Consider the following 22,405-nt stretch of genomic DNA (forward strand, 5'->3'; position numbering starts at 1 on the left):
ATTCTCCTTAAAATCGTATGTATTTTCCGCAAAGTGCAGCTCACGTACGTAAATCCACCATTTCAGATTCCTTATAAGTTATGCAAGAAATGAAATCAAATTAAGCCATTCAAAAAAGTTCTACAAGAATTGCAGAACCAAGCTTATTCAAAACAAAAATTTCAAAATTCTATTCAACGTCAAGAATTAAACCGTAACTGCTTTTCCACTTCACTAAAGCTCAAGAGCGAGGCTTAGCGCGAGTTGCTGGATCCTCGACAGATTCCAGTATCATCATGAAAACATAGCCAAGTATCCACGGGAGAACAAACTGGAGGGGAATCCAACATAAGCACGCCAACAGGCTCAGTATACTTCCAACATATTGTGGATCCTTTATGTATCCGAACGGAAATTCTGTTACCCAAGGAATGTTCTTGCCAAAGCGCACTCCATAGTATGTGCCAGCCTCACCAAGTAATTGGTAAACCCTGAAATATTTAATACGTTGAGATACCGAGTTGAGAAACGAGAAAATAAGTTTAAGCCGCGCTTTGGTTATTATTATTATCAGGACAAATTTCACAAAACCACCATGAAGCTTCGAGGATCTTGCACAAAACTTTATGATCTTTAATTGGTAAACAACCATGAAGTTTCAAAACTGCAGAAAAATACTGTGAACTATTGAAAATTGATGCTTACGACGTTAATGTCCTAGACAGAGGTCTTAAAAAAGCCCTTATTTATATTTTTCTTTTTGAAAATAAGAATGGAACCTCCAGAGTGAGACTCCAGCCGTTACATTAATCAAAATGGACTGGATACAAAGTTAGAGACCACAACACCAATCCTAAAGTATGGTCTCTTTAGATAATAAAACTACCCTTACATATATATCAACCCACAAAATTAATACGAACGTCATATATATGATGCATTACATCCTTATCTCAAACATGTAAATACCAAATAGGTACAAACCTTTTTGTGAAGCAGATGATTTATATTTTCAACACTGATGTCAACAAGAACCGATACGACTAGTTTATTTATCCATATTCCCAACAAATAGATAAGGGAGCATCGAAGTAGAAGGTGTTTTATCCATATTCCCAACAAATAGATAAGGGAGCATCGAAGTAGAAGGTGTTGATATTCCTTCATCACAATTTTTTTGGGCTGGCTACATGAATCCTGTCTTCCTTAGGTTTCATATAATGTAGATACCATTTGGTTTTAGGCTCGTTGTAAGCTATGCAACATAACCCTCCCTTTTATCCCAGTTTGATATAGGAAGGAAAAATTAAAGCATAACACACAAAACACAAATCCCCCAAATCATCCCAAAAGCACAAGCTCCAATCTAGCACTTAAAGGAAAGGAAGGAAAGATGAAAAAGAGAGAAACATAAGAAGCAAATTTGAAAAGTGCATGCTCAAATGAATCTAAAAGGTAGCTGACGCGTGGGTAGAAGAAATAGAGAATAGTGAAAGAGGAAAGAAAAGAAGGCAGACAGGACGGAAGTCACGGAACATAAAGCATCAGGAGAGCAGTAAATAGAAACAGAGGTATAAACTTGAAAAATCTATTTCATGATTTTGACACTTTGGGTCATTAATAGCACCAAAAAAGTTTGACGAGGCCACATGATACTACTGTGTCTTTATTGTCACCTAAATGGGAGTTATCCTTTTCTTCTCCAGCTCAGTCCATGACAATCTTATCACACTTGCTAGCCTAGGTAGCAGTAGTAGGTACTAAAAATTTAAGAAGACAAACTAGCCAAAATCTGGAAGAAATACTCATGTTTGGAAAAAAGAGTAAGCTTGGGCCTCAACCCAAATTAACTCCCGTCGAACACCTTGGACCCAGCATATCATCATGAGGCCACCCATAAACTTTTCTTTTCTTGGCGAACTCCAACTTAAAGATGGAATTATTTGTCACAATAGTTGCATTAAAAAAACCCCACAAGTAGGCAACATCTACACTACACTTTGCTCTCCAGACAACCAAAAATGCGGAAACTAATTTCTCTAAGAAGTCGTAACACCTATACAGAATTATTTGTGCATGAATATATGATTTACGTATTTCTATTTGCCATTCTTTATGGCCTCGTTTCGTGTCATGACTTCTTAGAGAAATCGGTTTCTGGTTATCATGTTTTTTCTTGATTATTTGAACAATGGGGTTAGGATGTAGAAGTCAACAATTCTCATGTATGGTTTCTGGGGTGAAATAAGTCAAGATCGACATGAGAAGAAATCACCTTTTTTTGGAATAATATATCTATTCCTAAGAGATTGGAAATATTTTATTTGTTCCATAAAAACTAAGGTTTTTTAGGGGTTTCCAAGGTAACCGCACATACACCTCTACACCTAAAAAAGAACTTATAGAGGGCAGAGGATGAAAATGCGACATTATTCTGTTAAATTTAAATCATCACAATGTTATAACAAGTTAAAAATATCAATGCAAACTAACTACTGAATTAGTAAAACCATAAATTTTAAATTGGCAGGGCACATGCCACGGTCTGCTTACTCCCTATATGATTTTCTCTAGAGGGCCTCTGAAAGAATTTTTTCCCATAAAAACTAACAGCATACCCCCTTTTGTGTTATGTCTGGGTAGAGTCAGGACTGTTAGGTATTAACTCCAGCTTAACCCCATTTTCAGACACAGTATTGTTCCATGCTCACGGAACTCTGTAACTCTGACGGTCCAGCCTAACCCCATTTCCAAACACAGTATTGTTCCATGCTCATGGAAATCTTGGATTGATTCCACATTATTTGAAAATAGGGTAAGTTTTAAAAACTACCATGAACTCTTAGAGGTTTTCTAAAAACAGTACAAACTTACAAACCAACAAAATAATACCACGCATTATCAGAAATCTATACGAAAGTTATATGATAAAACCTAAAAGTCGATGGTAGTTATCTGATAATAACATTATTTCACAGTAGTTTATTGACCTATCTGAAACTTCATGGTAGTTTATAAACATAATGAAGTTCATGATATTTAATTCATGGATGGTTTTTTGATAATATCTAGCATTTTTTTAACTGATCCTAATTTGATGATATTCGTCTCGGGTTTTCTGCATTTCAAATACCCCAAAGTTTCACCCTTTTCATGTAGATACTCTAAAGTTCTATTTTGCCAAATTGATTCCCCAAAGTGCAAAAAGAACGAAGTTAATTTTGTTCAAAAACATCAACATAGAAAAGTTATGAGTTTGGGGAGATTAAGGCACAAAGTTAGCTCATGAGAGCATCAATTTTGTCAAATTAACATCAATTTGGAAACCTTTTGTTATCAAATGGCCAAAATTTGAACTTTGGAATCAGAGTTTAAAAAAAAAGATTGAAACTTTAAGGTATTAGAGTGCAGATAAACTATGCTTTTCACCAAGGAAGCTAGTTTATAGTACTTTGTATCCAAAACCCTAAAGAGGGCAAAATAATCGGTTTCACCTGAAGTTGAGAAACTGGCCAAAGGCAAACAATACATAACAATACAGCGGCGGCCATTGAAATGAGGCGACGGAGAAGAGGAAGAGGATCTGGATGGCCTTGAGCACGTGCGAGATCTGTGCCATGCGGTGGCTGGGGTCCACGCCTCGCCCGCAGAGGTCAACCCACTTCTGAGGGTGGGCCCACAGAACTAGTAGAACGGGAAGGGAGTAGAATCCGACGACGGCGCGCGCCGCCGCGCCGCCATTTGCTCCGCGGGGGTGGGTTTGAGGGTTTAAGTTGAAGTGAAAAGAAGGTAAAATTTAGGGGTTTATTCGATATTAGTCCCTTACATCTATAGTAATTTGATATTAGTCCCTTACATATGCGTATTTTGATATTAGTCCCTCAAATTGCTAAATATGATGATAAAAGTCCCTGAAGTTAGTTGGGGTTATAAATTCCATAGAATATTCCGTTATGTATAACTTTTGTAGGGAATGGATAGTTATACCCTCCCCTCTAAAACCCAAAATTACTAACCTGTTAAGACACCCAAATCGGACCCAATATCTATTTCATCTTCTCCAATGGTCTGCGCATAATAAACTCATCCTCTCTAAGGTCTTTTTACCATTTTTGAGTGGGAAATAGAGAGACATGGATTTTTTTTCTTCTCTCCAACATCTCCCTCTCAAATAAACAATCAAATACAAGTAAATTTCTCATCACAAGGGGGGGGGGGGGGTGTGGGATTCTCATCAATGTGAACCTTAAAAATCCGAACGACGAACTCTCGAAGAAGAATCATGCTCACATCAGATCACCGATCCAAAAAACCACCAACCTTCGAAAACAATCCATCTCTTTCCCTTGGTGCGGCTGCGAACAACACTCTCCTCTATCCCTCTACGGGATCTCGATCGCCGACTCCTTCTCCTTCGTCACACGTCGACGTCGATGAGTTCGATCTCCAGTTGCTTCCCACGCTCGCCGATGCCTTCAACGGGAGAATGATGACACATTTTCTTCTGAAGAGAGTGGGAAATAAAGAGACAAAGAGAGAAAGAGGGGGAAATTAGTTTGGTGGGTGTATTCAAATTTCAATGCATGTGGGGGGTATTTTAGTAACCGGAAATCCTTAGAACTGTAAACCACACCAGGGTTAGGGAATTTGGACATAAATTTTAACAAAAGGACTCTTATCAATATATTTAAGCAATCGAGGGACTAATATTAAAATACGCATATTTAAGGGACTCATATCAAATTACTAGAGATGTAAGGGAACAACATTGAAAAAATCCTAAATTTAATGGCTTAAAACGCGGTCTGGTCACCGCCACCGATTTTGGGCAGTCAGCGTCTAACTCGGGCATGATCCGTGTAAACACAACCCGACCCAATAATCGGGAGCAATAGATTTTGAGAATTTATTGGAAAATCTGAAGAAACGTTCAGAGGCAAAAACAAAGAGGAACAAACAAGGTACGACTCCTCATCGCTGACTCTCATTTGTCATCAAAACTAGGGTTAAAAATACTCGTTGTTGTTCTCATTGAATTCCCAAATCTTTGCGACTGCTTGATTAGAGACTGTTTGATTAAGGTTATTAATATGGGTTTTGGGTTTTATAGGGTCTATGAGCTCATGATTTGGGGATTCTAACACCTAGTTCATGACCTCAGTAGATTGTACTTTTGTAGACTGTAGTTCGATCCATCCGCGGGGATATGTTAGGATCCAATGGAAAGGGAGGAGAAGGGAAGGATGATACCTTTCCAATTGCGTGAGCATTTTGTTTTGGGTTATTTAGATATTACTCCCTCAAACCTTCAATGATTCCGTATTAGCCCCTTGAACCTATGAAATCCCTCAGACCCTAGTGTTACCGCAACTTGGTCCCTCAATGGCCGAAGTGCCCGTCAGCTAATTGTTTTTTTGATGAGTTGTCTGCAAGTTGGCGTTCCAAAGTTTACACTACTTTGAACTTTGATGCCCAAAAGCATTTTCGACACTTTCGATGCTAAAAGATTGCACCTTTTTAACATTGACATCCTAAATTTTTTTTTTGCTCTTTGATACCCCAAACCTTACACATTTTTTTTTTTTACTTTGACGCCTCACAGTTCAAATACTTTTTTTTTAAACTTTGATAGCCTAAAGTTTGGAGTATCAACGTGTCAAAGAACAAAACTTTGGGAAGTGAAAAAGGTATAAACTTTGTCTTAATGAAGTTGTTAGAAATTTTTTTAAATATTAATGTTAAAAAGGTGTAAAGTTTGGGTATCAAAATGTCAAAAAATTTGGAGAATATGGGTTTTAAGAGAAAAATCATAACTAAGGGGTATTTTGGTCATTAAGGGACCAAATTGTAAGACCTCTTAGGATTTGAGGGACTAATGAACAATTGTTGAGATTTGAGGGACTCATACGAAATTATTGGAATTATTGAAGATTTGAGGGACTAATATCTAAGATTCTAAATAACCCTTTTGTTTTTCGTAGATGATAGTTTCTTTTTGGGTGGTAAACAGTCTAGGGGAAGTTGTCATGGGACACTAGGATTGTGCCTTGAGTTTTCCATTATAGAGGAGATATGTTGGCTGGAATGTTTTGATTGTACTGATGAACTATCTACATATAAAGCAGTAAAGGAAGTCACAATCCCTTACTTTTAGTTAATACATCATGTGCTAACTATGTGCTAAACTATAGGAGGATAAAATCAAAATCACTAGATTTCAGTTAATGTACTACTCAGGTGCTGAAGTGTAGAGGAACCAAGTTACAATCCTATCATTTTGTCTCATGTGATAAACTATAGCCTATAGGAGAGCGAAAGGGAACTGTGTGCTAAACTTTAGATAACTAAATCTTTTTGAGTTGACTCACTGAAGACAAAGGATCCGTTGCATACTCCGATCTGGGACCATAAAGTCTCGAAATTGATTCTTGGAGCAGGCTTTTGTCTTAGCATTCACACCCACAGACATTGTTATTGAGGCGCAAGGCGCAATGCGGGGCGCAAAGGCCCCTTACGCGCACCATGCGCAAGGCGCACAACGATGTACGCGCCTCACTGAATTGAGGCGCACCACGATGCGCGCCCCTCACTGAATTGAGGCCCACAACTCAAACTAATATTTTCCAACATAAGACAAAAAAATATATAAGCAACATGTTTATAAATTGTCACATAAAAAGACCAAGAAATATAATTTCACCTACTAATTCATGAAAGAGTCTTAATTAGCATGCATAACATAGATAAGTTCATAAGTTTCCACAAATCAGAATGCAAGATAATTTCCAACATAAGCAAAAGTCTATGAAGTAAAACAAGCAAGTAACAAATAAGAAATATGTATTTTCATTTAAAATATATGTATTTTTAAGTAACAATTAAGTGATTAAAAAAACATGATCGTTCATAATTTTGTAGTTAGCATTCTTAATTGCTATTTGTTAGTTATCATGAAAAGATGGAGAATGAAGGTAACAATTACATATTTACATGTTCATAATTTTCTAGTTAGCATGCTAATTAGAGAAGGAAGTTACGATTAGCAAACACGTATACTAAATTACTAATTAATGTTTCATTTTTATAGGTTAAACATGAAAAGATGGAGAATGGATTAGCAACTAGCAAGAAAGAGTTATTACAATCAAAACTAGGGTTAAAAATACTCGTTGTTGTTCTCATTGAATTCCCAAATCTTTGCGACTGCTTGATTAGAGACTGTTTGATTAAGGTTATTAATATGGGTTTTGGGTTTTATAGGGTCTATGAGCTCATGATTTGGGGATTCTAACACCTAGTTCATGACCTCAGTAGATTGTACTTTTGTAGACTGTAGTTCGATCCATCCGCGGGGATATGTTAGGATCCAATGGAAAGGGAGGAGAAGGGAAGGATGATACCTTTCCAATTGCGTGAGCATTTTGTTTTGGGTTATTTAGATATTACTCCCTCAAACCTTCAATGATTCCGTATTAGCCCCTTGAACCTATGAAATCCCTCAGACCCTAGTGTTACCGCAACTTGGTCCCTCAATGGCCGAAGTGCCCGTCAGCTAATTGTTTTTTTGATGAGTTGTCTGCAAGTTGGCGTTCCAAAGTTTACACTACTTTGAACTTTGATGCCCAAAAGCATTTTCGACACTTTCGATGCTAAAAGATTGCACCTTTTTAACATTGACATCCTAAATTTTTTTTTTGCTCTTTGATACCCCAAACCTTACACATTTTTTTTTTTTACTTTGACGCCTCACAGTTCAAATACTTTTTTTTTAAACTTTGATAGCCTAAAGTTTGGAGTATCAACGTGTCAAAGAACAAAACTTTGGGAAGTGAAAAAGGTATAAACTTTGTCTTAATGAAGTTGTTAGAAATTTTTTTAAATATTAATGTTAAAAAGGTGTAAAGTTTGGGTATCAAAATGTCAAAAAATTTGGAGAATATGGGTTTTAAGAGAAAAATCATAACTAAGGGGTATTTTGGTCATTAAGGGACCAAATTGTAAGACCTCTTAGGATTTGAGGGACTAATGAACAATTGTTGAGATTTGAGGGACTCATACGAAATTATTGGAATTATTGAAGATTTGAGGGACTAATATCTAAGATTCTAAATAACCCTTTTGTTTTTCGTAGATGATAGTTTCTTTTTGGGTGGTAAACAGTCTAGGGGAAGTTGTCATGGGACACTAGGATTGTGCCTTGAGTTTTCCATTATAGAGGAGATATGTTGGCTGGAATGTTTTGATTGTACTGATGAACTATCTACATATAAAGCAGTAAAGGAAGTCACAATCCCTTACTTTTAGTTAATACATCATGTGCTAACTATGTGCTAAACTATAGGAGGATAAAATCAAAATCACTAGATTTCAGTTAATGTACTACTCAGGTGCTGAAGTGTAGAGGAACCAAGTTACAATCCTATCATTTTGTCTCATGTGATAAACTATAGCCTATAGGAGAGCGAAAGGGAACTGTGTGCTAAACTTTAGATAACTAAATCTTTTTGAGTTGACTCACTGAAGACAAAGGATCCGTTGCATACTCCGATCTGGGACCATAAAGTCTCGAAATTGATTCTTGGAGCAGGCTTTTGTCTTAGCATTCACACCCACAGACATTGTTATTGAGGCGCAAGGCGCAATGCGGGGCGCAAAGGCCCCTTACGCGCACCATGCGCAAGGCGCACAACGATGTACGCGCCTCACTGAATTGAGGCGCACCACGATGCGCGCCCCTCACTGAATTGAGGCCCACAACTCAAACTAATATTTTCCAACATAAGACAAAAAAATATATAAGCAACATGTTTATAAATTGTCACATAAAAAGACCAAGAAATATAATTTCACCTACTAATTCATGAAAGAGTCTTAATTAGCATGCATAACATAGATAAGTTCATAAGTTTCCACAAATCAGAATGCAAGATAATTTCCAACATAAGCAAAAGTCTATGAAGTAAAACAAGCAAGTAACAAATAAGAAATATGTATTTTCATTTAAAATATATGTATTTTTAAGTAACAATTAAGTGATTAAAAAAACATGATCGTTCATAATTTTGTAGTTAGCATTCTTAATTGCTATTTGTTAGTTATCATGAAAAGATGGAGAATGAAGGTAACAATTACATATTTACATGTTCATAATTTTCTAGTTAGCATGCTAATTAGAGAAGGAAGTTACGATTAGCAAACACGTATACTAAATTACTAATTAATGTTTCATTTTTATAGGTTAAACATGAAAAGATGGAGAATGGATTAGCAACTAGCAAGAAAGAGTTATTACATTACGTAAATATGTAATATGTAAATTATTTTAAAAAACAGAAGAAAGAGTCTATTACATGACGCAGGTGTTAAGCGCACACGAGGTGCGCGTGAGGCGCGCGTGAGGCGCACACGAGGCGCGCGCCTCGTGTGCGTGCAGCTCCCCGCCTCTGGTGCGGGGAGCAATTGTCCCAACCCGCAGCGCCCCACGCCCGGGGCGCGCCCGGGGCGCGCGCCTCGATAACAATGCCCACAAATATGTAGAACATTTGAAGCTTGCCAGCGAACTTGATATGTAACAAAGTGATAATCAGATGGTAGATGTTCATATATGAGTGGAAGACTGGATTAGCATTCAAGTAACTAGCATCAACATCGTTAATAAACAATAGGCAGGGAAGATGAGGAGACAAAGTTCTTTGCTAAGATTTTCCACCCCATTAACTTAAGCTGTAGCATAAGCAAGAGCCCTATACTCGTTTCAGTTGAAAGAAGAGATACTGTTCTCTGCGAATATCTAGGATGATAGCTTGGAGCCAAGTTGCAAGATATATGTTGTATCGTCATTGTTGCCTTAACAGACCGCATTAGTAGAAGTAGTTAGGGATATTGGTGAATTTCTGTTCAACAATAGACCATGAAGTATATTTCTCTTCAGATAACAAACCACCAGTTTAAAGATTGGCTATGAATATCACTAGGAGAAGGCATATGTTGAAACAATTTGTTGACAGCAAAAGTGACATCCGGTTTTGTGAGAGACAAATACTGCAATGCCTCAACAAGCTGCCTGTATTGTATAGTATGGGCAAGACTAGCACCATCATGAAGTTGTAGAAGAGCGGATGCGGATGACAAACTTCTCTACACCAAAGCTACCTCAAGCACACAATTTCCTTTCCTTGTACTCTCCTAGAGTTTAGTATATTCTTAGCATCACGGGATGCGAATTTATTTTTCTATAGTTTAGCAGAAGAGCTAAAATCAAGGGATTGTGATTTCATTCTCCTATAGTCTAGCACATGGCGTATTAGTAAAATCAAGTGATTGTGAGCCCCTTTAGTGCTTTGTCTATGGATTGTTCATTAGTGCAATCAAAATGATCTAGCCAACATTTCTCCTCTATGGTATTGGCGTTATTTTTACTTTGAAGCATCATGATCCATATCATCTGGTAAGTCATTCACCACATCTGCTAACCATGTGCTATAGGGAGAATAAAGGAAACCTCTGCTATATCTTTAGGTAGCTGTATCTTTTGGAGTTGGCTTCCATGACAGGCATCATTTTGACATGAGGTATGCTGTGCAAGTTAGTGTTTCTCGTTTGGGTTTCAGTTTGGAATTGTGTTTAACCCAAAATCCATTAATGATCTTCAACAGCACCTTCCTTCTTTTCCATAATTTTCTTCGTTTTCCCTTCTTTGTTTTTCTGCTTCGGCATATTCTCATTTTGTGTTTCTGCTGGTGCTACTGGTTTTTGACACTAGTTGTAAAACTACTTAAGGCATGTCTACACAACACTGCAGAAAGCATTGGTTTATGCATCTCGAGAAAGAAGATGCGAAACAGACGTTAGAAGTTCTTAATTGTAAACCATATTGGAATATGTGAATTAGAAGAACACTTGAGTTGTATTATGTTCGTAGACAGATTGTTGTTCTCGTTGGCTCATGCTTGCTCTCATGTTGATTAAATAGAATTTGTAGTATAATCTTTATTTTTGTCCCTTTTCCATTCAAAAGTATTGTGCATATGCCCAAATTTTGTCTTGTTTTACCGTAAAATCCCCTAATTTTCAGAATTTTCCGTTCATGTTTTTCCTGATACTTAAAAGTTATGGTCGAACTATATTTGTAATTAATAATGGATATTGGGTATGAGCTAACAAGAGATGTGAATGGTAAGGTCCACATGTTTTGATGTGAGTAACAGGGTGGAGTTCACAGTTAGCCATTTCTTGATACTTCATTTAGCGAAATGAAATGAGCTGTCATCTCATATCCATTATTTGATCAACATGCACTTATTTGTCACTCAGTTATTGTTTATAACCTTCTGTCTCTGTTTTTGCTGGTTTTTACTAGGTGTACTGCAATGGTCGACAAAGAGGTTGCTACGCCATTGGAAAAAAAAGCACAGCAATCCCCAGCCACTACTCAAGGCTTGGCTACAGCAGTGCAGAAGCTGACACAAAGCTTAAGAAGAAAATTTGCTGTGCCTGCCCCGAAACAAAGAAGCTTAGGGATGAATGTGTCGTGCAAAATGGTGAGGATAAGTGTAGTAAATTTATTGAAGCACATAAACAATGTTTGCGGTCTGAAGGGTTCAATGTGTGATGAGCTTCAGATTATCATTCAAGATGATAATAGCTAATTTTGACGATACTTTTTTAATATATAGAGTTATAACACAAATTTAGAATGCATATATCTTTGAGAGATGTAATGAATAAACATGATGAATTTGTGAACATAAAGTTGGATGATTTGAATTAAATTTTTTCAAAATGAATAGTGAAATTGAATCTCTATTCTTGAAGTAAGTTGCGTATGGTTTTTCACTGCAGGATAAAGAGGATTAAGGAAAGAATTGAAGACAAGGATTTCCAATGAAGTGAGCTTAATTTCATCAATTTCTTTCAGACGCATGTGAATAATATTCATCTGCTTTGTGTCACTGTTATGTTCTGTTTTCAGGATCTTGTATAATAAAGGAAATTTCTTGAGTTCATGAGCATTAAGCATGCTTTCACTTGCTAACTCACATAATACCTATTCAAATACATCAAGCATGCCTTAGTTCCTAGCTGCATCTTATTGCCATTGTGTCTATGGGTTATGCATTCTCAGAAAATAAGTTTCAATTTTTATGAAATTGGTTAATCGTATACTAATGCCTGACTAAAAAAACATGTTAATTTCATCCGAAGTCCAGAGTTTTCATGAAATTGAGAAATTTTTTGTCACTCGATGGTTGATTCATGATAAAAACATATGAAAATTTCTTGAGTCTGCGTAACATACCACATTCACGATTTCCAGACCGAAAACTGAAATTTAAATTCTAATAACCGGAGGCGAGAAACATTAAGAGCTACTATCTGTCTTCATTGAAACCAAAAAATGAAAAATACAAAATCAGGAGATAAAAGTTTCTATTGTTAACTGATCAAACAATGTGTTTGAACATCTCGTTTTGAATCAACTGAACAAAAAAGAGAAACTTGCAAGAAGAACATCTTGTGTTTTTGAATCATCCTCACAAGCCCCAGAGTCGGCCAAGTTTATTGGCCTCGGCGCGAGCCCTCAGCCACCCGGGCGACCTCACTGGGCTTACCTTCGGGCTTGGCCTTGGCGCCCATGTGAAGTATCGCGTGGCAACCGAATGAACAAGGGCTCCTACGGCGGCCACTTTGGCCGTGCAGGCAGCGTGCGCTGCGGCGCTGGTGTAGCACGCCGCTGTGGCCTGTTTCCGTCAGCTGCGGTGCTCATTTTCTTTCTTTCTTCTGTTTTTTCAATCTTTGTGCTCCTTGTTTCTCTATATCTGTGGTGTATTTCTCTTTGTAACGAGGGGGGGAGAGCCTGCTAAAATTTCTCTTGGTTGGGAACGAAATTAGGAGAGAAATTTTATCTACATCCTCATTATTTGCATCCCCATTTTAACTTTGAACGGTATTTCTAATTATGTATCTAAAAACAAGCTCATCTTGATTCCAAAAACACCACCACCATCAGAAAATTTTTAGTGGAGACGGTCCAGCACAACAACAATTGACTGTAAATAATAAATAAAATGAATCATATTTATATATCATTAGAAGCAATGACATAGACAGACGTCAACATAATTTCCCCCCTAATAAACTGAAAACTTAAAACCCAGCGCAAAAAAATTCCAAGTCGATCTCAAGCGACAACCTCTCAAGAACACAACCCATCAAGCCATCCCCACTACAACCAGCCCCCAGCCGACCACCGCCGCCAAGAGCCACCGCCGTCTGTGGGCGGCACTGCCGCCGCGTCGAACATCATCGGGGACGGCGGCAGGGCGAAGCGACCGTATTCTCCGGAGCCATAACGACGACGACGAGCTTCTGGCCGGCTTCTCGCAAGCGCTCCCTCCAGTTGCCCCACCGATGAAGTAGTAGGGCCCGGAATGGTGCAGCCTGATCACCGTGTGGCCTTCGTCGCGGGCTGCGATTGGGCTGGACGTGTTGCAGCTCAAGTAGTCTTGTTTGGTCACTTGGAGGACCGAATCCAATCTGCTGTCGTACTTCCATACTACAAGAAATACGTTGCTAAAATTTAGCTATATACATATACACACGCACTTTCTTAGATGTTGCTACAATAGAAATCGAGAATAAAATGAGAGAAAATAGACTAAGGCGGTTTGTTCATTTGTAACGGAGGTAATTACCAAAATATCGTCAGGTACTACAAGTTATAACTTAACAGAACCAAACGGAGAAATAGAATCCGAAAATTTTGGGATAAAGACTTTGTGCTACTGGAAAATTTTTTTTTTGGTAGAGGATAGATGGTTATGATTGAGGAAATCTGATGATTGAGAGGTTTTATTACCGAGGGAGTCGCCGACTTGGAAGCGGTTGGTTTGTTGAGGGAGTCGGAAGTAGAGGAGGGGATTTTCCGCATCATTTCTCCGAGCCTCCGACAAAGAATTGGCTTCTGAGGTGCTTATAATGGTGGTGAAGAGAAGAGCAAGTAGGAGGAACGAAGAAGATGAAGAAGCCATAGAAGCTTGAACTGTTTTTGATTTTTTTTCTTTTTAAGTTGGACTAGAGACTGAAGGAGAGCTTGATGATGAGATTTGAGGGAAGGAGTGTGAGGGAGTGAGGTGAGTTTGGGGCTCAATTTAAATGAGAGGAGGGAGAAAAATAGCCGTTGGTTGGGTCTTGAAGTTTGAAAAAGAAGTAGACATTGATAGTTTTGGGACCCGGGCTTCTCGTCCGGACGTCAACGGACGAAAACTGGCCTCCTTTTACCAAGGTGCCTTTTTTAGGGAGTGATGCCTTTAGGAATTTTGAGTACGAATGTTTCTATTTGAATTTTTAATAGAAAATGTGTGTGGGGGTGGGGGTGGGGGTGGGGGTGGGTTTGGGTTATAGGTTTGCGGAAAAGAGTGCTGCTACGGGGACCCAAATATGGGACCAAGGGAGGGGAAGGTGAGGTGTCTGCCTCGCTTTTTGGCATAAAGAATTGAAAACCCCCCAAAAATGAAAGTTGGCATGACCAACTCATTATGCAATAGGGAGGGGACACATCATCTGTCCCCTCCATTGGTCCCATATTTTGGGTCCTTAAATCATTTTCCTTGCGGAAATAGTTACAAAGTTTAAGGTTTTATATATATACTGTGACATTAAATGTACACTAAATGAATGTCAATTCTTGATCATTGGATTTTAAAAACCGTGCACAAATCTAAGAATTGATATTTTTTAAGTACACATTTCATGTCCTAGATTCTCTACTGAACACTTACTCGAAAAAAAAAAGAATCCTATGGAAAAAGATGAAAAATATTATCAGGTCATCCTTGTGGAACACATCTTGTGTTCTTATTAGATTGTGTCCAGAGTCAAGAACTATTGGGAGAGATTTAAGTTGTAATGTAGTCGTTCCCCTAATTTTCAATGTTGTATAGAAAAGTGATTCTTCATGGGATAGAATTTAATGTGAATAAAACTCCAATTAAAAGAAAGATAAACAAAAGCTCGGGTAGCATACGAATTTAAACATGTTTTTATGACTTTTATGATTTTTGAAAAAATAATTTAATATAATCTTTAGTAAATTCTTGAAGGAAGTTAAGATTGACGGTTCTTGTTACGTCAAGATGTACTTAAATCACACGATGGGCATGTGATAATATCTAATACGTTGACGCTATTGTATTATTGGTATACCAAAAAGAATAATCACTGCACCAGTGTAATCCGTAAATTCTTTCACTACAAAAATGCAAAGGTGAAGGAGAGAATTAGGAGTTACAGGGAAATTTTAACATGGCATTTCCTAGGGGTTTTGAAATTCTTGTGAAAATGGAACTATAATTGTTGGGACAAATCAGGGGCTCAATATATAGAGCAAGGTGAAAGTGTTGGAAATATATCAAATAATTAAGATTATAGCATGAAGTAAATCCGAAATTAAAATAAATGAGAGATAAGAAAAATCAGGTCTGACGGGAGCAGTCGTGTAATCGCTGCCCTAGAAGATTAAGAACCCGTCTATCGCCCTAGCGCAGATGATTCCTTCCCCCTAGCGGTAAAAGCCCCCGGAAACGGCCGGCCTCTGCACTCGGGCGAGAATGCAGAGCTTCAGCTCAGATGAAGAAAGTTTCCCATAAAATAAAACGAATATATAGATGAAAGTAATATGTAGGGGAGAGAAGGAAAAACAAGAGAAACTTGTTGTATATTTTTCTTATTATTTTGAGCTCAACATACGGATATATATATAGGGTTGGAAAAGACGTTACAAAACCCGTAATTAATTCCGTAACGTTCATCATAATGTATAGCCATTATGCTCATTTTAATTTCTAATTAAAGCATATTTTTAATTACAAAATTTATTAGCATTCATTAAAGCAAAATTGCCTTTTCTCCAACAAAATATCCAACAGTAAGTACCCTAGAGAGGGTGAATAGGGTAATGTGCTAATCTAATCTGATATTAATGTCAATTAAAACTTATTAACAATTTATCTTTGCAAGTATGATGTACAACTAATTATGAGCAAGAATATGCAATATAAACAAAGAGTGATATAAACATAAACTAAAACACAAATGAGATAGTGTGCAAATAATCAACACAAACACACAAAGATGATGACGAAGTTCGGTCCTTCTGACCTACGTTTCCGCTCCCCACTCCCAGGGAGAGTTTTTAGTTAAATTAGTCGAGGTAAATTAGTTATGTATAAAAAAAAATAGGGTTGATTTTACAAAATGGTTTAACAAAATATGTTGTACATAACCCCCTAACTTTATTTATCTCACATAACCCCTTTGTACTAAGGGGTGTCTCACAAAACCCCGCCCCTAAGCTTTAGCTTATCTCACCTAATCTCCAGCCTGCAATTTGCGAATAACTAAAATGTCTTTGCGTGAAAAATTTCAAACTTTATCACCTATCATTTAAATGCAACATACTCCTTCCCTAAAGTTTGTGTTTTTTCCCCTCAAGAAAATTTTAGTTATTTGCAAATTACATACAGGGAATAGGTGTGATAAGCTAAAAGTTCAGGGGGATTTTGGGAGACACCCCATAGCTATGAGGGTTAAGTGAGATAAACAAAGTTCAGGGGGGTTATGTGCAACATGCCAAAGTTTAGGGGGTTTTGTGAAATTAACCAAAAAGTTAATCATTTTAATCGAAATTTGGGAATGCTTCAATTTTAGTCCCAAACAGTGATGACTTGCACTAATTACTATCTATATGATTTGAGGAGTAAACGAGCAAATAACCAGAATTGGATGATAATTTTAAATTTTTTGGAAAAATTCGTAAAATAGACCTATTTTGCTAAATATTTAACAAAACAGACTGTTTTGCTAAATATTTAGCAAAATAGACCTCTTTTTGGCATGTTGGCAAAAAAAAAAAAGATCGATTTTGCTAAACAGACCATCATTAAATCATACAGGACTATTAGTCTCGTATGTTTCGAATGGTCTGTTTTGCAAAAACGACCTCTTTTTGGTCTGTTGGTCAAAAAGATTAGCAAAACGGTCAGTTTTACTAAATATTTAGCAAAATAGGTCTATTTGGCAAATTTCTTCTATTAAAATACTAGCAATTTGATGGTGGATATGTTAAAAACTATAATACAAACGGCAAAAAGAAAAATGATCGAGCCCAAAACAATGATATATAATACCAGCCAATACTAACGGCAAAAACGACCTATTTCTCATCGACGTCTCGTGTACACCAGCTCGCATTATGCTCTTGGCCATATTCAAGAAATCACGGATTAACCAACGAGACCACTTATTATATAAACACCCACTCTCTCACTAATCAAGCAACAAGCAAGCAAGCAAGCAAGCATGAAAACATTCACTCTACCTCTTGCTGCTCTCGTGGCCATCTCAGCCTTAGCCCCCTCCTACGCCGTTATCTACTCAGCCAGCAACAGCGCGATAGGCACGCCCGGCGGCGACCGCTTCCAGCACCAAGTCGGGCTTGACTACGCCCTCGACGTCCTGGAAAAAGGGTCGTCCTCCTTTTGGTACGCGTTCGCTCAACAGAACGAAACCGACAGGAAAAATGTTACGGAGATAACCGTAACGATTACCCAGAGCATGATCGGTATATCCGACAACGTCAACGGTGACATCCGCGTAAACTCCAAGTACATTGGAAACTTTTCCGGTGACGTTAAGGAAGAGTTCACCGGGATTGTGTACTACGAACTTGCACGCGCTTTGCAATGGGACGGGCAGGGGCAGGCCCCTGCCGGGTTGTTGACGGGCGTGGCGGATTTCTTCCGGTTGAAAGCCGGATACGCGCCACGAATACGTAGCTAAGTATGGTGGGCGAGGGTGAATGTAGATCCTATCAGAACAGCCCGTTCGTCTGTGCTAGTCAAAACAAAGGGACAAGGGAAATCCGCGGACTGCCCCCTATTTGTCTATGTATGGGTCGTTATGCAGGCTGTTCTGATAGAATTCGTATTCGATGAGAATGCCCTTTTATGTTGCGTGTGTGTTTGAACTTGTACGTTTATGTTGTTTGTACCGAGGATATCAGATTGTGACCACGGTCGTTGTACCAAGGAAAATAAAAGAATTGATAAAGTGGACAACTTGCGTTGCTGTGATATGTTTTTTCCTCTCTGAACATTTTATGTTTTTAAGTTCAGTCGCGTCATCGGTGCCTAATTGAGGTATTCATTTAATCACCTTCAGCTACGTGCACACATGAACAAGTTCATGAATGATAAAGAGTCATCATATTAGTTCTTGGCGGTAAATTTTATCTGTTTTCTGAAAGATAAATCAAAGTCTAGGTGCGTTTGAGACTATATTGTTTATTTCCAAAACAGACAAATAACCAGCTGGGTCATTTGTCCAGTATCCGAATGTGTGCGGGTCAGACCCGTTAAGAAAAATGTATCAGCAGATTCGGTTAGCCCAGGTTCGATGTTGTGTGTTACAGCAGTTTGGGTTGATGTTCGGACTCCGAATTCAGTCATGTAGACAATTGAAGTCCTTAGGGTTGCATGTACTGAACCTCAATGCTGACCCCTGGACTGCCTCACAACCCCGAGTACAATGCTATATATGTTTATGAATCTTACAAAAAATTGAAGTCATGAGGGGAGAGATGTTGAAGTCATGAGGGGAGAGATGTTGAGCAAAGAACACTACAGATCAATTTTATGAAGAATTACAGGAAATCAGCAAAGGAATCAGCAGGTAGAAGCCAGACAGATCAGCGGTCGACCGCCACACTCACTAGTGATATGAGACATTTGATTAAGACAAAATCTTTGGCAGTCCAAAGTATTTCGAAATTCGTCGCGCAGTCAACTCTTCGCGAACTTTCGAAATACTTTGGAGGGGGTTCTGTAGTGCTTTCCTAAAATCACAATGGATTAGCTGAGTCGGCCATCAAACACTGATGATGGAAGTTTAACATCGGGAATCTGACTTACCAGAAGGCTACAAATTCGAAGATTTCCCATGTCAAAGAGTTAAAGCAAAGATTACAAAAATGACTAGTCTTAGCAATTATACTCGACAGAAAAGGATATACAAATCTGACGATGCTCTCTTCAAACCAAGACGTGGAAGTCTCCCGCGTATCAATCGCATCACAGACATACATCCGATTCAATACACCTACGCCTGCTTACAACAAACTATATAACACGAATCCTCAGCTTCTTATGTGAGATGATGATGAGTCTTGATGGCTGAAACGACAGACAACATGACTAATATTATATTTAGCAACCATTAGAGGTACGATGAGCAGTGTAATGATATTCGAGCACAGCTCACGTGGAGATCAACCTGCAGTTGGATAGAGCACGTTATTGAGATGCCTCATTGTCACAAATGGGCTGAATAAGACCTTCTTTACTGTGCTTTGGTGTCATCCATATATAAAGACAGAGGAAATCTAATCAACAAACAGCTCGAACAGCAGTTCCAATCAGCGCCAAGCACAAGCTCGAATGCAGCTCCATCGCTGCGCTTCAAAACGCAGCTCCATCGCGCTGCTCCCAACGCAGCTTATCAATCGCTTACCACGCAGCCTCCAATCGCTGCCGTAAGCACAGCATCGAACGCAGCTCGCAATCAGTCTGCCCAACGCAGCTTATCATCGCGCTGCCCAACGCGCAAGCCCAATCGCTGCGTAACACAGCTCGAACGCAGCTCCATCGCTGCCTAATCGCAGCTTTAGTCAATCGGCTGCCGCAACACACTTATCAACCGCTGCCCAACGCAGACTTATCAACCGTTGCCGACGCAAACTTAAATCCATCACTGCCCAACGCAGCCAGTCAGTCGCTTGCGCTAACGCACTCAATCACCGCCAGAGACGCAGTAAGGTTCTGACTCATTCCAAACGTGATCGTAAAACCTTCGAAAGCTGTTCTTCACCCACGATTTGAGGAGTGGCTCTTAGTGGGTTGCTCTACACCGCACCAATGGGGTACTAAACCCCCATTTGGCGGCGATTATGGGGGCAGTTACAATCCCTGAATTCCCCCTATATTAATAGCGAACAATCTACATAGTAGTAAGTGAGATCTTTTTTGGAGAAGTGGAGTCGGATTTTTGATGAATCAGATCATGAAGATATCTTTTCAATTAATCAGGAGGGGGATCTTTCGATTCAAATCTTCCAGAATCAGTAAAAGGAGGATTGACTGCCTTTACAACAGTCTGGGAAATCAACAAAACGGAGATCTCTAAACCATCGATATTTGGCTTAATTAACGAATTATTTCGGTTCCAACAACTCTATTCATTAGAGTGTTTGTACATTGTTCTGAATCACAAAACTCGTCAAATAGCTTATCAACGCAGACAAAGGCAGTTGGTTCAGTGAGTATAGATATTCGGATCGTCAACGAGAAGCAACTCGACGCCAAGCATTCGAGGGAGGCTATCTCATCCCACCTTGGTGTGAAGAACCCAGGTATATTAAAATAAAAGGGAGAGAATCCAAGATCATTCTTTCTCTCTTTTGTAATTCAGGAAATCACAATTTGTAAATCGAGATTAAAGGAATACAATCAATTATCCTTCATTTCACTTTCAAAATTTCCACAAACCAGCAACACATCGCCGAGATGTATTGCTGCGAGAAGAGGACGATTGTATAGTACTACTTCGAATACTGATCACAAGTCGGGACTCAACGTGAGTTCCCTGCAGCAAACTTGTCATGACTGCTGTTTGGCGCACACCACGTTCATCTGAATGAACTATTCTCCCTGTGGTCCGCCTATCTCTTAGGGTGAAATTTGATTCTTCCAATAAAGGAGTTTCGTTTTATTTATAAAGAAAGCCTATATATAACTAATAATCAAATGTTACAACAGGAAGCGGAGCGGAAAGCCCTCCTTTTTACGTCGTCTCGTGGCGATAGGACGCTCGCTCGGCTGCTCGATGCAGAGTCTGCTTCCCTTGAGCGTATCCGATCGGGAGATATTGCGCCTAGGAGGCGTTGCGGTCTCAAGATGAGGGATGCCTTTTGGCCAAAGATGAATCCGTTACACACCTATGGGGAGATTATCCCCGAATATGCGACATTGCCGCTCTTCATTCGCTGTCTTTGGCTAGCCAATTGCTCCAATGCGTGAAGATGCGGTTTTTAACAAGGCAGGATTGGCAGGGCCATCCTTTGATTTCATGGATTTCTTGACCACTAATAGAGGTGAGGGAGATATAGCTGACTGCTCGCTTTTGAATTATGGATGTGACACAACGTTGTTCGGAGAGTCCTGCTGTTCATATTCGTACCGTCAATGGTCATTCGAGAGCTGTGCCTCTGCATCACGCTACATAGGAGTGGGAAAGCCCCTCCTCGTATGCGTGACAACGGATGTCAAGATTCTTGCGTGGATCTGAACCAACCACGAGCTTGCGGCCTCTCGTCCCCTTCACACTGCGACAACTGAGGTGAAGCCGCATTTATGAGGGTGCCAGCTGTTTCGGCCGCCTGTCCGCTCATGTCGTACTGGTGGACGGCCATCTGACGGACCTGGAAGTATTGTGTCCCTCTCCCTTGATTTGTGGATTTTGACCACTGATGTAACTGTTCCCATACTCCAAGTGGGGAAGTTTGACAGTGAAGCTTGCGAGTCTGCAACGCTTGGGTCTGCAGGTGGGCGAGCTTAGGACGCGTAGGCAGACTTGGGTCTGGCATGCATGAGCTTGCAGGCGAACTTAGGTCTGGCAGGGATGGTTTGGGACTGCAGGCGGAACTTGGGTCTGCAGCGAAGCTTAGAGGCGAACTTGGGTTTGCAGGCGAGCTCAGGTGGCGCTCAGTGCAGGACTTGGGTTCTGTAGGCGGATTTGGACTGCAGGTCAAATTTCGAGTTGCATGGCGAGGCTCGCTGAGCAATGCGATTGAAGATAGGCCGTAACTTTTGCAAACCAGTAAGTTGCATATTGGACGAATATTATATATGAAAAATCGCCTATCTCGACGGATGGAGCCATCGAACGAGCGAAGGCTTCGGTTCGCTTCCTCCGTTTTGCCAATTCGCTTAGTTTAAGGGGAGTGATATCTGCGTTTTCCCTCTTGTTCGTCTTTATCGGGTAAAGGTTTTAGCATTTTGTTCTGAACTTCTCTGATTAAGGATTTTAAGCAATTTTATTGGGGCCTAACAGCGCTTTACCTTAACAATCAGGTTTGGAATATATATAACTTCAAAACGAATCGGTCGCAAAACAAAGCCCAGCTCAGAAACATCGGACGGTCGACTGCGGCGGTCGAAGTCCGCTGCAGGTCTTCAGCTCTGGCGGTCGACCGCGGTCGTGAGCCGAGTCTCGGATCGTTCGAGCAGCAAAAAGACTTACTATTCGACCGGCGTCGACCACGGCCTTCGACCGCGCACCTAAATCCGAATCTCAGTAGGCAGCTTGTGCACGT

The 22,405-nt window shown here is 39.5% G+C and overlaps 2 protein-coding genes and 1 long non-coding RNA gene across 3 annotated transcripts; 2 read left to right on the plus strand and 1 right to left on the minus strand.

Moving 5' to 3' along the window:
- LOC109843522 (phosphatidyl-N-methylethanolamine N-methyltransferase) lies at window positions 5-3,685 on the minus strand. The gene is made up of 2 exons (XM_020412490.1): window positions 3,474-3,685; window positions 5-470 (listed from the first exon to the last, which is right to left on the minus strand). Exons 1-2 carry the CDS (start codon window positions 3,596-3,598, stop codon window positions 221-223), a joined length of 375 nt encoding a protein of 124 aa, XP_020268079.1. The 5' UTR covers window positions 3,599-3,685; the 3' UTR covers window positions 5-220.
- On the plus strand, window positions 11,427-12,036 carry LOC109843608. Its single transcript, XR_002247747.1, has 2 exons — window positions 11,427-11,519; window positions 11,821-12,036. It is a non-coding gene; the product is annotated as an uncharacterized LOC109843608 (long non-coding RNA).
- On the plus strand, window positions 17,338-17,817 carry LOC109841618. Its single transcript, XM_020410572.1, has one exon. It carries the CDS (start codon window positions 17,338-17,340, stop codon window positions 17,815-17,817), a length of 480 nt encoding a protein of 159 aa, XP_020266161.1.

The sequence above is a fragment of the Asparagus officinalis genome, chromosome 1 (assembly GCF_001876935.1).
Source record: "Asparagus officinalis chromosome 1, Aspof.V1, whole genome shotgun sequence".
Lineage (NCBI taxonomy): Eukaryota > Viridiplantae > Streptophyta > Magnoliopsida > Asparagales > Asparagaceae > Asparagus > Asparagus officinalis.